Genomic DNA, 15653 nt, shown 5'->3' on the forward strand with positions numbered 1-15653 from the left:
CAACTGGAACAAACTTCCGCTAGACCTCCGCTTGGTAAATCACCTTGATATCTTCAAGAGGAATCTAAAAACTTGGCTCTTCAATCTAGTTGTCTTTGTCTGTTGCCTTCTGTCTGAGCGCAGTGACATTCTGCCGAGTAACTGCACGCTTTACAAATCAGATTAACATAACCTGCAGTCCTACAGCACTGCTTGTGGGAGCATGCTTTCCTGCATGGTGCTCAGATTTCTGTTGTCCTATCCTACCAATCTTCATTGCTGTCAAAAACTTCTATTGCTTGTAATAAACTGCTAAAGGCCACTGCCTGCTGCCCTGGGGCAGTATGTGGTTACCCACTAGTATGATTTCATTACTGTAGGAAAGTTCCTCTTGTTGTATGACCCCCCACCTCCCCCTCCCATTTCAATATATGCTCTGATGCTGCTGGTTTTAGGTGTAGTGCACTAGATCCTGCTGTCCAGGCACCAGTGCGTGCTCTGACTCCTCAAAATTGTTTACAATTGACTTATACCCGAGTGGCTTACTTCACTTACCCATACGTCTCTAGTATATGTGGTACAAGAGGTACTTGGAGCTTGTAAGTTAAATGCCACTAGTGGGCTGCAGCGCTTAATTGTCCCCCCCCCGTTATAGCGACCAAGTAAAATAACATGACTCTAGATCTGCCTTCGCAGCCTAGTCGGGCAGATTCTTACTTGGCAACTCGGCATGGCAAAATAAACCCTTTTCAAAACTGGCTGGTGCATCGTCACGCACCAGGCTCAAGGTGCACGTCCGTACAGACGTAAGTCACACAGGTCAACAAACAAGAAACCAATTTTAGTCCAAATAATCTTTATTACATATTGTTCAAGAATTTTCAAATTCATAACGAGACAACGTTATTCCAGGCTTCAAGTGCTAAAGAAATGCCTATCCAGGCTTTATCCTATAGCACGATAGAATTCACAGTATGTCCTGGGTAACCATGTAGCTATCAACCCAATGCATTTGAGGCATAAATACCTTTTTCAGGGGTAACTAGAATGTAAAGATATCCCTTCAAGATATTTGAAAATCTCAGAAAAAATAAACGTTAACAGTACCATTAAATCATGTGAAACGTGCAGTCCATAGCATGAATGTTCAACAAACATCCCCCCACTATACCCAATTACGCTGTGACTTATGTGCATGACTTAAACATTATTTGAGTGACCACAAAGTGCACGCTACTACACTAAAACAAATGTACTTTGTGCTCAAAATTAATAATGAACAGTGCCATATGCTAAACTAAAACCTATACCAAGACCCATTGTGCCGAAACACATCATAAGCCTGATGATAAACTCACAATGCCACAGATGTAAGATCTGCGTTATCCATGTCTAAATATCATGTCCAGGCGTTAATCGCTTTAACTGATGTTCGTAAAGCCAACAGAAAGTTTCCTCAAAGTAAACTGCTCCTTTTAAACCTGTTAAAATCCCTGCAGGTGCCACCCACATGACTGAGTGCCGAACGAGAGGGAAAACATGAAAGAAAGACAGAGCATTACTTCAAAAGCTTATCATGCATATCGTATTCCTGCAAAATAACTTATTTTTAAAATGCAAATATCCACAATTAATAAATAATTGAAACCTGGAATAAATGTGGATTATTTGGACTAAAATGTAATAGCCTTCATGCAGAACTTTTTCCTTTGAGCACCATTTGATCTGTTGACATTGAGGATAAATTGAAGTGCATTCCATCATTTATCTGTTATAAAATAAACCCTTTTGCCAGGTTCAAACCTCGCCATTATAGGTCGCAGCCTACCAGACAGCGCATCTGTGTGGTATGCGAGACATCTAGGGGAGTTTCAGAAAGTTGCACAAGCAGTCAGTAATGCAGTCACCTTGCAGGCACTAGGGTCATGATTTGAATGGTGCAGCAGGCGTAATGGCACAGGGGCCAATAGCTGTAGGAAACCTACTCTGCACCGATTATTGCTATATTCTGGTACTATACAAGCAGTCACAAGTTCAGTTATCTTCACTGTTGGCATTGTTAGGGTGGATGGAAGCATGAAGGTTTCAAAATTCATGTCTGAAAACCATTTCTTAAAAAAAAATACTTGTACTGATTTAGACTGATGTACTATTAAGATGAAACAGTTCTGTATGTGAATTAAATACATTTTGGGGTTTTTGAAGAGACGTTTTCATATTCTATTATTTTGTTGCAGAATAATTTTAAAAATGAAGGTTTCCAAAAAATAACTGTGCAGGACACCCTAGTTACTTGCTTTCTTTCACATCAATCAACTTGTACATAAATGTTTGCTTTTTTTAAACAGGGGGCTATGAGAAAGTGAACTCTTTCTTGCCTTGGTATGCCCCCACGTTTTGCTGAATTGCCGATGTGCTTTGACTGAGTGTGCCCTGGGCTCCTGCCAACCAGGTACCCAGGGCGTGTGTTCCTTCCCTAAAACTGTGTTGAGACTAAAACCCAATTGGCATCTCTGGCCTCATGTCGGCCACTAGTAAATGGTACCCTAGGTACCCAGGGCATGGTGACCAGAGAAGACCACTAAGGGCTGCAGCACTTATTGTGCCAACCTCTAGGGGACCTGTACCCTGGCACCCACCCACTGCCTTTGCAGGCTTAGTGTCTAAGTACAGAACTAAACAAAGAGTCGATATGGCACCCATCCCTGTGTGCCATGCCCACAAGACCCACTGCCCTGGCATACCCCAGTCACCCCTCTAGCTGGGTGCCCTATGCCAGTGGTGTGGGCACAGGTGCATGAGCCCTGTGCCCCTACAGTGCTCAGGCCATTCCTGGGCACTGTAAATGCAGTGATGCCATTAACCGCATTGCTGCTGCGGCGATTTTTGCGCTGTGCGGCTTTTTTCATTTTACCGCGTTACATGTCGAGCTCAGCTCGTCATCAGCACACGCCACCCGTGGCTGATGACGAGCTGAGCTCGTCATCAGCAGCGAAGGGGTTAAGAGTATATGGTGCTGGGAGGTTGTCATTACGAATTCCACAGCACCATAATGGCTACACTGAGGACTGAAGTTTGATACCAAACTTTAAAGCACATTAAACCTCCACTGATGCCAGTGTGGGATTTAATGTAAAATGCACCACAGGGGGCATCTTAGAGATGCCCCCTGAAACCTAACCTACAATCCACGTCCTGGGGGAGGTGCTAGGTCTCCTCCCCCAGGATGGGCAGGGGGAAGCTTCAAAGGCATGCCACCTTTGTGAGCTTCTCCAGGCCACTTGCTGTACTCAGCAACTGGCCCCCACCAGTTCCAGCCCCCACTCTGGTGGGAAAACTGGCGGGAAACCCCACGTCAGGAGGAGGGGTGTGCCAGCCTGTGCCAACCCCACCCCTCAGTTGGCAGAGGCGAGGTGAAGCACGACCCCGGGCTCCGACCATCTTGAAGATGGGGAGCCCTGCCCAATCACAGCTAGACTCCTGCCCCCCTCCCACAGGAGAGGAGCAGGATAGGGGTGTAACCACCCCAGGACAGGGACCTATTGGTCCCTGCCCTTGCCCTACCTGTAACGCCCCTAAACTTAGTATTTAGGGGCACCCTGAACCTTCCTTCCTCAGATCCTGATAAGAAAAGAAGAAAGATGATGAAGAAGACCCACCGTGCAGCTGCTAACAGGACGACACCAACTGACTTGGTCCCAGCCCTACTGGCCTGTCTATCCTGGAACCTGCTCCTGCTTAATCCCGGCGACTCCTGCGGACAGCAACCTTGGTACACCCGGAGGACCTGCCTGCCGTGACCCTCTTAAAGACTGGGACTCCCATAAGCAGAGGCTCTGCTTCAACAACCATACCCCTGGTGCACCCGCCGAGCCCGACCCGTGCCCGAGTGATTCAAGACCACAAGGACGTCCACCCGGTGATTGGGACCCGAAGTCCAGTGCCCAAAGACCCTCCTCGACGAACCAGACGACGCCTGCAGCCTCAGAACCAGGGACCCCTCCAACTGCGACCAGCTGAGGGTAAGATTTCCCGACGCCCAATGACACCCCTGCACCCAGCGGCCCCCTGTGCCTTCCCTTGGGATACCTACCTCTTATCCAAGATCCCAACTTACCTCTCGAAGTGGTGGTCGCACCTGAAGAATCACCGTCCCAGAGTCTGCAGCCTTTTTTCCCTTTTTACCTTTCCCATTGAATAACATTGAGCGCCCGATGGCTCAAAAGCACCCTGCACCCAGCCGCCAGAGTGCCTCTGGCCGTGCACCCTGTGCCCTATCCTACTTCCCCAGAAAATCTACGTTTACATCTGGATCGAGGGGAAACTGCTGCACTGATATTGCTCGATCTCAGTGCAGCATTCGATACTACATCACACAGTATACTCATCAGATCCCTCACACACCTTGGTATTGGTGGCAAGGCTTTGAATTGGCTCTCGTCTTTTTTGAAAGACCGGACTTTCCAAATTGTTTCTCACCCTTCCACTTCTAAAGTTTATCTATCCCCACACGGTGTACCCCAGGGTTCCATTCTTAGTCCTCTTTTGTTTAATCTTTATGTTACTCCTTTAGCTCATATTGCTCAAGGGGCCGGTCTTAATTTATTTACTTATGCTGATGATTCACAGATTGTTTTTTTCCCTATCCCAAACTGACCCTGCCCTGGAAATTGGACTTTGCGATATAGCAAACTGGATGAATAGGAACTTCCTCAAATTAAATGGTGGGAGACGGAGGTTTTGGTTCTGGGCAATAAACCTGATCTTTGGAGTCTGAGTCACTGGCCTTCAGTTATGGGTGCACTGCCAATTCCGTCTGCGTATGTACGTAACCTTGGAGTGATCATTGATAGGGGGCTACCTATGAGGGACCAAGCCAACAGAGTGTCTGCCACCTGCTTTACCATCTTACGGTGGCTTGGAAAATTTTTTGGGATGCTCCCCTCGGACACCCAGAGATCTGTGGTTGACGCCTTGGTGACCTCCAGATTGGACTATGGCAACATACTCTATCTGGGGTCCACCAAGGCGGTCACCCGCCGTCTCCAACTGGTACAAAATGCGGCCGCGCGACTCCTTTGTGGATGTCGTAAATCAGACCACATTACAGAACGCCTGAGGGAACTTCATTGGGTCCGCGTGGAAAGCCGTATAAAGTTCAAGGCGCTATGCTACATGCACAAGATTAAGATGGGTGTGGCTCCCCTCTATCTTCAGTCACTTGTTAAGCCCTATTCTCCTTCCCGCTTGCTCCGTTCTTCCTCTCAACACTTATTCTGTGCTCCTAAGTATAGGTTGTCCAGAATGGGGGGGCGGTGCATTTGCCAACTTGGGACCCAGACTGTGGAATTCTCTCCCGCTGGCTGTCCGTGCGGAGGTCAACTATGTTTGCTTTCGAAGAGCTGTTAAGACCTGGCTCTTTAACCAGTAGATTCTTTCTTTTCATGGGTGTCAGGTTACTTGTGACAATCACCGCCGGGAAACCCGTTTGGGTAGCTGTAGCGCTTTACAAATTCAATAAATAAATAAATAAATAAATAAATTTGCCCTGAGCAAGTGACCAGGAGCCCAGCTCCCACAGCCGCGTGGCCTGCTAGCCTGCATCCAGCAACCGAAGCCCCCCTGCCTCTCATTGGATAACATTGGGCCTAACTACCTCTGCACCCGGCTGACCCTGAGGGTGTACCATCTGTACCTACCTGACCCTGGGGGACCCATGAGTCTATGCCCAGAAGCTTAATAACTCACTTACCTGCCATAGGATAACATTGACTGGTTTGACTCGAAAAATCTTCTAAGTGTGAAGTTTTGAAACTCTAAAATATTCCTGTAAAATCAGCCGAATATCGAATTCCGAAGTACTCGCCTGTGATCAGGAGAGAAGCCAGTACTGTACCTTGTAGCCCAGTACTGAACCGCAAAAGTAATCCTAACCGGGTTCACTAGTAACTTGAATTTTCTTCATAGGAATCCACTGTCTACTTTAGAAAACTTGAAATATTCCTTAAACATCGTACCAACTACCGAAACGTAATTACTTACCTTTCTTAAGTAGAGATTCCAGTGCTGGACCTAGGAGCCCAGTACTGGATTACAAAAGTAACAAGAACATACTTTACCTGTAACCTGAATTTTCTCCCCTTGGATAACATTGCTAGATTTTCACTGAAAAGTTTCTAAGTGTGAACTTTTAAAGTACCTTTATATTCCTTAAAAATCATTGCAATAACCAAAACGTTTTTACTAAACTGTTTCCAGCTTAGACCCCAGGATTGAATCTAGGATCCATTCCTGGAATTACAAAAGTAATCTACAAAGTAATCAACTGTATTTGTGTAGAAAAACCTATTGAGCTCAATGCTAAATTGTGTTTAGAACTGTGTTGCCTACTGCAACCCCTGTACCTATTGTGTTTACAAAGTCATTACCTTTCTCCAAAGTAATTACCTGAGATCACTCCTTATTGAGAAAAGTATATTTTTTATACCTGTTGGTTCTAAAAATAAAACAACTATATCTTTTGATATAAAAACAACTGGCCTGGAGTTTGAGTGTGTGAAACCTTTTGCTGACTGAATGTGCACAACGTTTTCAAACTAGTCAAACCAGTCAATGTTATCCAATGGCAGGTAAGTGAGTTACCAGTTTCCAGGTGAGTACTCGACTGGTGAAGTTAAGGTTCTGGGCATAGACTCAGAGGTCCCCCAGGGTCAGGTAGGTACAGTTGGTTCACTCTCAGCGGCGCAGGGGCGGCCGGGTGCAGAGGTACATAGGCCCAATGGGGGCAGGGGACCTACGGTTGGTGGCTGCTGGCTAGCAGGCCACGCGGCTGTGGGAGCTGGGCTCCTGGTCACTTGCTCTGGGCAAATGGGGAAGTAGGATAGGGTACAGGTTGCACTGCCAGGGGCACTCGGGCGGCTGGGTGCAGGGTGCTTTTGAGCCTTCTGCTGAGTCCCAGGCTTTGACAGGGTCAAGGCAGGCAGGTCCTCTGGGTGTCCCAAGGTTGCTGTCTGCAGTAGTCGCCGGGATTAGGCAGGAGCAGGTTCCAGGATCGACAGGCCGGTAGGGCTGGGGGCAAGTCAGTTGTTGTCGTCCTGTTAGCAGCTGCATGGCGGGTCTTCTTCTTCTTCTTGATCTTCTTTCTTCTTTTCCTATCGGGTTCTGAGGAAGGAAAGTTCAGGGAACCCCTAAATACTTATTTTAGGGGCGCGTTACAGGTAGGGCAAGGGCAGGGACCAATAGGTCCCTGTTTTGGGGTGGGTACACCCCCTAGCCTGCTCCTGTCCTGTGGTAGGGGGGCAGGAGCCTAGCTGTGATTGGACAGGGCTCCCCATCTTCAAGATGGCCGGAGCCCGGGGTCCTGCTTCCTCGTCTTCCCCCACCTGAGGGGTGGGGTTGGCACAGGCTGGCACACCCCCTTCCTTACGTAGTTTTTCCCGCCAGTCTTCCCGCCAGAGTGGGGGTCAGGACTGGTGGGGGCAAGTTTCTGGGTACAGCAAATGGTCTGGAGAAGCTCACAGAGGCGGCAGGCCTTTGAAGCTTCCCCCTGCCCATCCTGGGGGAGGAGACCTAGCATCTCGCCCAGGATGTGCATTGTTGCAGGCCCAGGAGAACGGGAAGCTCTCCACCCAGGGGTTCAGCAACATGTCTGCTGTGTTGCAACATCTGCAGCCTCTCACTCTAGACGTGGATTGGGTTAGGTTTCAGGGGGCATCTCTATGGTGTATTTTTCATTAAATCCCACACTGGCATCAGTGTGGATTTAATGTGCTGAGAAGTTCGATGCCAAACTTGTCAGTCTTCAGTGTAGCCATTATAGTGTTGTGGAGTTTGTAATGTCGACCTCCCAGCACCATATACTCTTAATGGCATCACTGCACTTACAGTGCCCAGGAATGGCCCTGGGTACTGTTGGGGCACATGGCTCATGCACCTGTGCCCACACCACTGGTATAGGGCACCCAGCTAGAGGGGTGACATATGTATGCCAAGGCAGTGGGTTTGTGGACAGGGCGCACAGGGATGTGTGTCATGCCGACTCTTTGTTTAGTTCTGTACATAGGCACTCCACCTGCAAAGGCAGTGTGTGGGTGCCAGGGTACAGGGCCCCTAAGGGTGGCACAGTAAGTGCTGCAGCCCTTAGGGGTCTTCTCTGGTCACCATGCCCTGTGTACCTAGGGTACCATTTACTAGGGGCTGATAGGTGGCCAGAGATGCCAATTGGGTTTTAGTTTCAACACCGTTTTAGGGAAGGAACACAGGCCTGGGTACCTGGTTGGCAGGAGCCCAGGGCACACTCAGTCAAAGCACATCAGCAGTCACAAAAAGTGGGGGCATACCAATGCAAGAAAGATGGCACTTTCTCACAGGTGGCCTTTGGGACTGTAGGGGGCCACTAGTCCAATAGTAGATCTGCAACCAAACTTTTTATACTTATTTTTTTGTATTCTAAACGTTTGTGATCTATGATTAAAGATTGGCCCCACTGAGTGCTTATGAAGTACTATAAAATGAAACGCCTAAGGCACTATGTTGAGCATTATATAAAGGAGCAGCCATTCCCATCACTTTGCTTGCAAATAATGATGCCTCTGTTTCTCCTCAGGACACAGGTCTTTCCGAGTCAATGGACATGGATCACAACTCCAGTGCACTCTTCGACGAAATGGAGAAAACAGACTTTGCTGTAAGTTTTCTTGAATCTGACAGACCGCTCTTTAGGGGAGTGTTTCTGTATGCCTGCTCTGTCTGCAAAAGGTCATGAAATGGTGTATATATGGATATTCTGGACTCCGTCAGTCAACATTCTATATTTGGCTAGAAATAGCCATAAAAGCACAAATGGGATATAATTAAAACAGACAATTCATTACATCATAGATAAAAAATTCTGTTCAAATTCATGGGTATTTTGGACTCCTTTTTGTGCTATTTCGTTCTTAACTGGGTACTCTGAAGGAAAGCAGCCAACATACGCATGCTTTGTCTGTTGGTTTAATTATGTTGAAAACATCATGGTCCTTGTACGTCATCTTGACTGAAATGTTCGGAGTTCAGGGAAGTACAAGCTATATCCCTCCTTCCCTGTCATTCTACAAACAGGTAGCTTGTTGTCATAAATTGTACATTCTATAAGTTATATTGATTGTCTGTTTCCTTCATAGTCTGTAACACTCTGTGATCTATTGATAGCCACGATGGGCACTGTATAAATATTTACCATTTGCATACTCTTCTTCTTTTTATGTGACAAAACAAATTACTGTTAATTTTCAATGGAAGAGTGGTAGGATGAAAGTACTCTGCTTGGATTTGTGAGGATGTGACTCCCTGGGCGTGTATGTTTCTAAACTGCTGTATATGTTTTTTTTATGCTAGTAAACCTGAGAATCTTGCTGCCTTACTGATGTTTCTACCTTTAACTTTGTGTTTTACATAACATTCGAGCTGTGCAATGATATCAAAGGTCACTCAAAGTGGATGCTTTGTGTGAAAGTGACTATTATCCTCTCTACTCTAGAAATTATGTTGTCACCACATAGCCAGTCACACATCGACCCTTTTACACGAGCCCCTCTGAGACAACTGCCTGTTTATTCTTGCATAACTTTAATCTTTGGTGACCTTTTTGACAGACGTATGTATGAAGTGTGTCTGTTCTGAATGGGTAGTGGATGGGTTTATGGTGTTGTAAGTTCACTTTTAAGTACTGGAGTCTAATATACTTCACGAAGGCTGGTGTTGTTTTGGATGTGCCAGCCCCCACACACACACATCTTCTGGCACCTGGCCTAAAATGATGTGCCCTGGGTGGGAGAGGATGAGAATGCCTACCCTTTCCCCTTTGATGTGGTCTGCTTTGCCCATCCAGAGCAAAACCAGTCTGTAGGAAGCTGGCTCTGTATATACTATACCAAAGTGAGGTATAGTGTACAAAGAGTCCAGTGGAAGCCCAAAGGTAGGCAGAGGTAAATGTAGTTAGCAACTTACTCTCTATTTGTGGTAGTGTGGGCGAGCAGTAAAGCTTTATACGAGGGTAGTGTTAAGGATTTGTTGTACACACTTAATCAGCAAATGATGTCACACACTCAAGACTGAACTCAGACCAATTTTGTTTGTATAAACATATTTAGTTCTATTTATTTCTTAGAACAAAGCAAGCCTGGCACAGGTAAGTGATTTATACTTTGCAGTAACAATACAGTTTGAATTGCAGTTGTGTATATATTTTGGTTTGTTTGCAGTAGAATTACTGGAATTGCAATACCTTCAAATACTGTGTATATACTTTGTAATGACTTTTCAATAGGATGTCATGTAAATTAATTTGCAGATTACTTTTATTGCACAGTGTAGTATATCTGGATACTGCATTGGGGCGTTTCCTCTAAAAGGGTAAGTAAATGCGTTTTGGTTATTTGTACACAGTTCTATAGATTTTGATAGATTTTCCAACTCTACACTTAGACACTTTTTAATAGAAAACAGTCAATGTCAGAGTTATCAGTTAACAGGTAAGAACTTTGTTGTGGGAGTTGGTTTTCTGGGGTTAGACTCAGGTGTCTCCCAGGGTCGAGTATGCACTCTCAAAGCATCCTCGGCCGTCTGGGTGCTGAGGGCTGAGGCCCAATGTTATCCAATGGGGGATAGGGGGCCTCTGGTTGGTGGCTGCTTAAGAGCAGGCCACAAGGGTATTGGAGCAAACCTCCTGGACTTTAGCTCAGGGCAAATGGGGGTTCAAGTTAGCATCAAAGGTACACCCTCAGCGGCACTAGGGTGGCAGGTTGCCGGTTTGTCGTCGGGTGAACTGTTACTTTCAATGACGATTCTCCAGTTTGCAAACACACTGCAGGCTCGGTGAAGGAGGTCTTCTGGGAGCGACCACCACATGGAGAGGTAAGTTGGGATACTGAGGGTTGGCTAGACACAGTTGGTTGGGCCACCAAATGTCGTGGGGCATCTGGTGCAGGGGTGTCTTTTAGGGTTGGATCTTCTAACCCGCACCTGGCCACGGTTGGGGGGGGGGGGACACTTCAGATTGAGGCTGCAGCCGTCGGCTGGAGGCAGGTCAGGGATCACTGTATCTCGGGTTGGGTTTGCCAGGGAAACCTCCTCGTGGTGTTTGGCCACTCAAACTCGGGCCTTGGGTGACTGGTGCAGAGTGGTGCAGACTCACAGATTTTACAGGAGCTGGAGTCTGTGGGTGAACAAATCCGATGTTCACAGGAGACCGTCTTTTGCTTTGAAGGCAGGGTAGGTCCTCGGGGTTCTTGAGGTTGCTGGCTGCAGGACACATGAGTTTCGCTTCTGCAGGTTCGAGGTGGGGGCATGTCTTTAGGGCTGGGGCCAAGTCAGCGGGCGGCGTCCTGTTCTTAGCTTCAGCACAGCTGTTCGGTGTAAGAAAGTCGCTCTGTATATACTACACCAAAGTAAGGTACAGTGTGCACAGAGTCCACAGTCCCCAGAGGTATGGCAGAGGTTAAAGTGGTAGCTTGGGCGAGCAGTAAGGCAGTATCAGAGGACAGTGTAAAGCATTTGTTGTACACACTCAGTCAGTTTTGTATATAAAAATATATTATTGCTTTATTTTAGACCCACAAGTAGGTATAAAAATACTTTCTCAGAATGAGATGCTACAGTTGAATGCTTTCAAATAGCATTAGACTTTTGAATGCAATTGTTACAGTTGTTGCAATATGCAACACAAGTTAAACACAATTATAACATTGAGCTCACTGGGAAGTTTTAAGTAAATGCAGTAACATCACTTTACAAATGTTTTTCTTACTCAGGGCTGGATCCTGGATTCAGCCCTGGTGCATTTCCTGTAAACAGTTGAGTAATCGTTTTTGTTACACAGGCAGTTTTTAAGGAATATTTGTATGTTTTGAAAATTGACAGAAGAATTTCTGGCAAAAACCAGGCAATGTTATTCTATGGGAGGAAATCAGGTTATCGGTCTTTGGGTAAGTACCCGACTGGCCGAGTTAAGGTTCTGGGGTTAGACTCAGGAGTCTCCCAGGGTCAGGTAGGTACAGTTGCTACACCCTCAGCGGCACAGGGGCAGCCCGGTGCAGAGAGAGAAGGGCCAATGTTAGCCTATGGGGGGGAAGGGGCCTTTGATTGGTGGCTGCTAGCAGGCAGAACACGCAGCTAGGAGAGCTGAGCTCCTGTTCACTTACACAGGGCAAATGGGGAAGTAGAATAGGACAGATGCTGCACTTCCAGTGGCTCTCGGGCGGGAGGGTGCTTTTGGGCCGTCGGGCTCCCAATGTATTTCAATGGAAAGGCTGGAAGTTGAACAAAGGCTGCAGGCTTGGGGACGGAGATTCTTCAGGTGCGACCACCACTTAGAGAGGTAAGTTAGGAAACTGTTGGTTAGGTAGGTACCCCAGAGGAGGGCACAGGGGGCCGCAGGGCCCCGGGTGCAGGGGTGTCTTTTGTTGTCTGCTAAACCTTACCCTCAGCTGGTCGCAGTTGAAGGGGTCCCTGGTTGTGAGGCTGCAGGTGTTGTCAGGAGCGTTGAGGAGGGTCCTTGGGTGCTGGATTCGTGGTCAGTTGCTGGGGGGACGTTCTCGTGGTCTTTGTTCACTCAGGCACAGGCCGGGCTTGGCGGGTGCAGAGTGTGCTGGAATTGCGGTCCTAGCTGGCACCAGGGGCTGTTGCTGTTTGAGCAGAACCACTGCTCGTGGGAGTCCCAGTCTTTGGATGAGCAAGGCAGTCAGGTCCTCCGGGGTTTTCGAGGTTGCTGACCACAAGAGACGCTGGGATTTAGCAGGAGCAGGTTCGAGGGTCGACATGCCTGCAGGGCTGGGGCCAAGTCAGTTGGTGTCGTCCTCTTGTTAACAGCTGCATGGCAGGTGTTCTTTCTTCTTGTTCTTCTTGTTTCCGAATCGGGATGTGAGGAAGGAAGGTTCAGGGTGCCCCTAAATACTAAATTTAGGGGTGTTACAGGTAGGGAAAGGTCAGGGACCAATGAGTCCCTTTCCTGGGGTGAGTACACCCCCTATCCTGCCACTCTCCAGTGGAAGGGGGGCAGTAACCTAGTCCTGATTGGGTAGGGCTCCCCATCCTCAAGATGGCGGTAGCCTGGAGTTGTGCTTCACCTCGCCTCTCCCACCTGAGGGGTGGGGTTGGCAGAGACTGGCACACCCCCTTTCCTCACTTAGGATTTCCCACCGGCCTTCCCGCCAGAGTGGGGGTCAGAACCGGTGGGGACCAGTTGCTGAGTACAGCAAGTGGCCTGGAGAAGCTCACAGAGGTGGCATGCCTTTGAAGCTTCCCTGCCCTTCATGAGGGAGGAGACCTAGCACCTCGTCTCAGGATGTGCATTGTTGCAGGCCCAGGAGAGAGGGGGCTCTCCACCCAGCAGTCCAGCAACATGACTGCTGGATGGCAGCCTCTCAAGCTGGACACGGGATGTGGGTTGGTTTCAGGGGGCATCTCGAAGTTTCCCTCTGTCGTGCATTTTACATTAAATCCCACTGGCATCAGTGCGGTTTTAATGTGCTGAGAAGTTTGATACCAAACTTCTTGGTCTTCAGTGTAGCTATTATGGTGCTGTGGAGCTCGTGATGACACCCTTCCAGCACCATATACTCTTAATGGCAGCACTGCACTTACAGTGCCCAGGAATGGCCCTGCCGTTACAAAGAGGGGGGTTGAGCCCATGCAGTCACGGGGACCTGGGCGCTATATGGTACATATATAAGGGGGTCCACGCAAGGAAAGTGTATTGTAACCTACATACACTAGAAATATTCAGAATAATTCAATTATACAAGGAATTTACAGGTATTGTAATTTATTAAACAACGCCACGTAGTTGCCAGTGGCAATATACAATCACATAAAATTTCAAGCCCCAAAGGGGGAGAAAGGGAGGGAAGGGTAGTGCTCAGGGGAGTGTCCGGTCAAAGAAAGTAAACACAGTTCCAGAAAGAATAAATAAATTACAATATTGCGATCAACGTCGTGACAATTATGATGCAAAAGCCCAGATTCAAGGCATACATTGGAACTTATTCAATAAATGACATTCAACGGTCACATACAACATTCAGAAATATCGGGGGCATGTGCCGGAGGTCCAAGGAAAGAAACAACAGTCGACGTTTCGACCCCTATCTACAGGCTATGTTGAGTCCTTTCTCGGGGTCTTCATCAGGACATCTACAAGGGGTGGGAGGGGTGGTTCTATCATGGAGTACGGCCAGACTGGGCTCTGTACAAGGAAGGGGAATACGCCACGCAGGATTCGTGGTCGATCTCAATGGTGAAAAATCCTCAAACGCTTCAAAGGTTAGGACGACTGGTAAGTGAGTATTAGAACTATGGTCGTCAGAAATCAATTTCAAAGTCGGTGCAGGCAAGCACGGGCAGTCAGCAGATCTTGTAAATGTCCCATGCTGAATGAGCCGTTGAGAGACTGAAATTACCATGCTGACTGACTCGTTGGGAGACCGAAATACCATCTTTCGGTCTCCCGACGAGTCAGTCAGCACCGGCTACAACATTGTTTTATGAAGACAGAATCCATGCTTTTTGAATTGAATAAAGAATTTACCACTCATCCACTGAAGACTCCTAACTTATCAGGACTGATTGAATGAAGTATTGTAACTTTATGGTGTACATCCAAGAAGAATATTGTTTTTTGTTACCATACTATATAGAAATAGATAGCTCCTACATTGCCATAGAGTGCTGGACATTGTGTTAAACTGTATATGTTTGAGACTTTTTTAAGTCTCAGGGAGACCTAGGGGTCTGGATCTCCTGTCCTTAGCACCTAAAAACTGCAGATACTAGCGTGACACTAGTGGATAGGTGCAGTATCGCATAGCCTCAAACCCCTGTGCTCGGTGTGTATAACATTATTCTTTCTGGAACTGTGTTTACTTTCTTTGACCTGACACTCCCCTGAGCACTACCCTTCCCTCCCTTTCTCCCCCTTTGGGGCTTGAAATTTTATGTGATTGTATATTGCCACTACGTGGTGGTGTTTAATAAATTACAATACCTGTAAATTCCTTGTATAATTGAATTATTCTGAATATTTCTAGTGTATGTAGGTTACAATACACTTTCCTTGCGGGGACCCCCTTATATATGTACCAGGAATGGCCCTGAGCACTGTAGGGGCACAGGGCTCATGCACCTGTGCAGACACCACTGGCATAGTGCACCCAGCTAGAGGTATGCCAGGGCAGTATGTTTGTGTGCATGGCACACAGGGATCGCCTTTGGATGTGTGCCAAAGGCGAGCCCGTCTGCGCCCGTCCGCGCCGGGCCCGCGCTTAGCGCCACAACCCCTGTGAAATTTCCGCCAGAACTCTATGAGAGACGCATTTATGATAGAATGCAGCTCTGGAATCTGGGGGGGGGATTGTCAGAGGACTAGGTGTCCAAGGATGGCTCCGGATAAAGATTTACAGGTAGGACTGCATTGCTGTCCCTCTTGTAAAACGAATTTTCCTCTTATCACTGGGGGTAGAATCGAGGCCCTTACTCGCACTCCCAGTACTGAGGATAGACGAGGAAATCAAGCTTTCAACTGTATTTTGATTAATGCCAGGTCTCTGGTAAAGCATAGTGTGGAGTGTGCTGAGATGATTCTTGACTTGAATGCACAAATTGCTTTTGTCACTGCGACTTGCACGGATGCCGCATCT

General features: G+C 47.4%; 1 protein-coding gene across 7 annotated transcripts in view; it reads left to right on the top strand.

The window, feature by feature from the left end:
• MED12 (mediator complex subunit 12) overlaps positions 1–15653 on the top strand; it is an 820436-nt gene that overhangs the window by 222205 nt on the left and 582578 nt on the right. For all 7 annotated transcript variants that reach the window (XM_086918278.1, XM_086918283.1, XM_086918279.1 and 4 more), the window contains exon 14: positions 8585–8665. In XM_086918278.1, coding sequence (XP_086774404.1) covers positions 8585–8665 — 81 coding nt within the window. The remainder of the gene's footprint in view (positions 1–8584; positions 8666–15653) is intronic.

This window comes from Lissotriton vulgaris, chromosome 4_1 (genome assembly GCF_964263255.1).
Source record: "Lissotriton vulgaris chromosome 4_1, aLisVul1.2, whole genome shotgun sequence".
NCBI classification, from domain to species: domain Eukaryota; kingdom Metazoa; phylum Chordata; class Amphibia; order Caudata; family Salamandridae; genus Lissotriton; species Lissotriton vulgaris.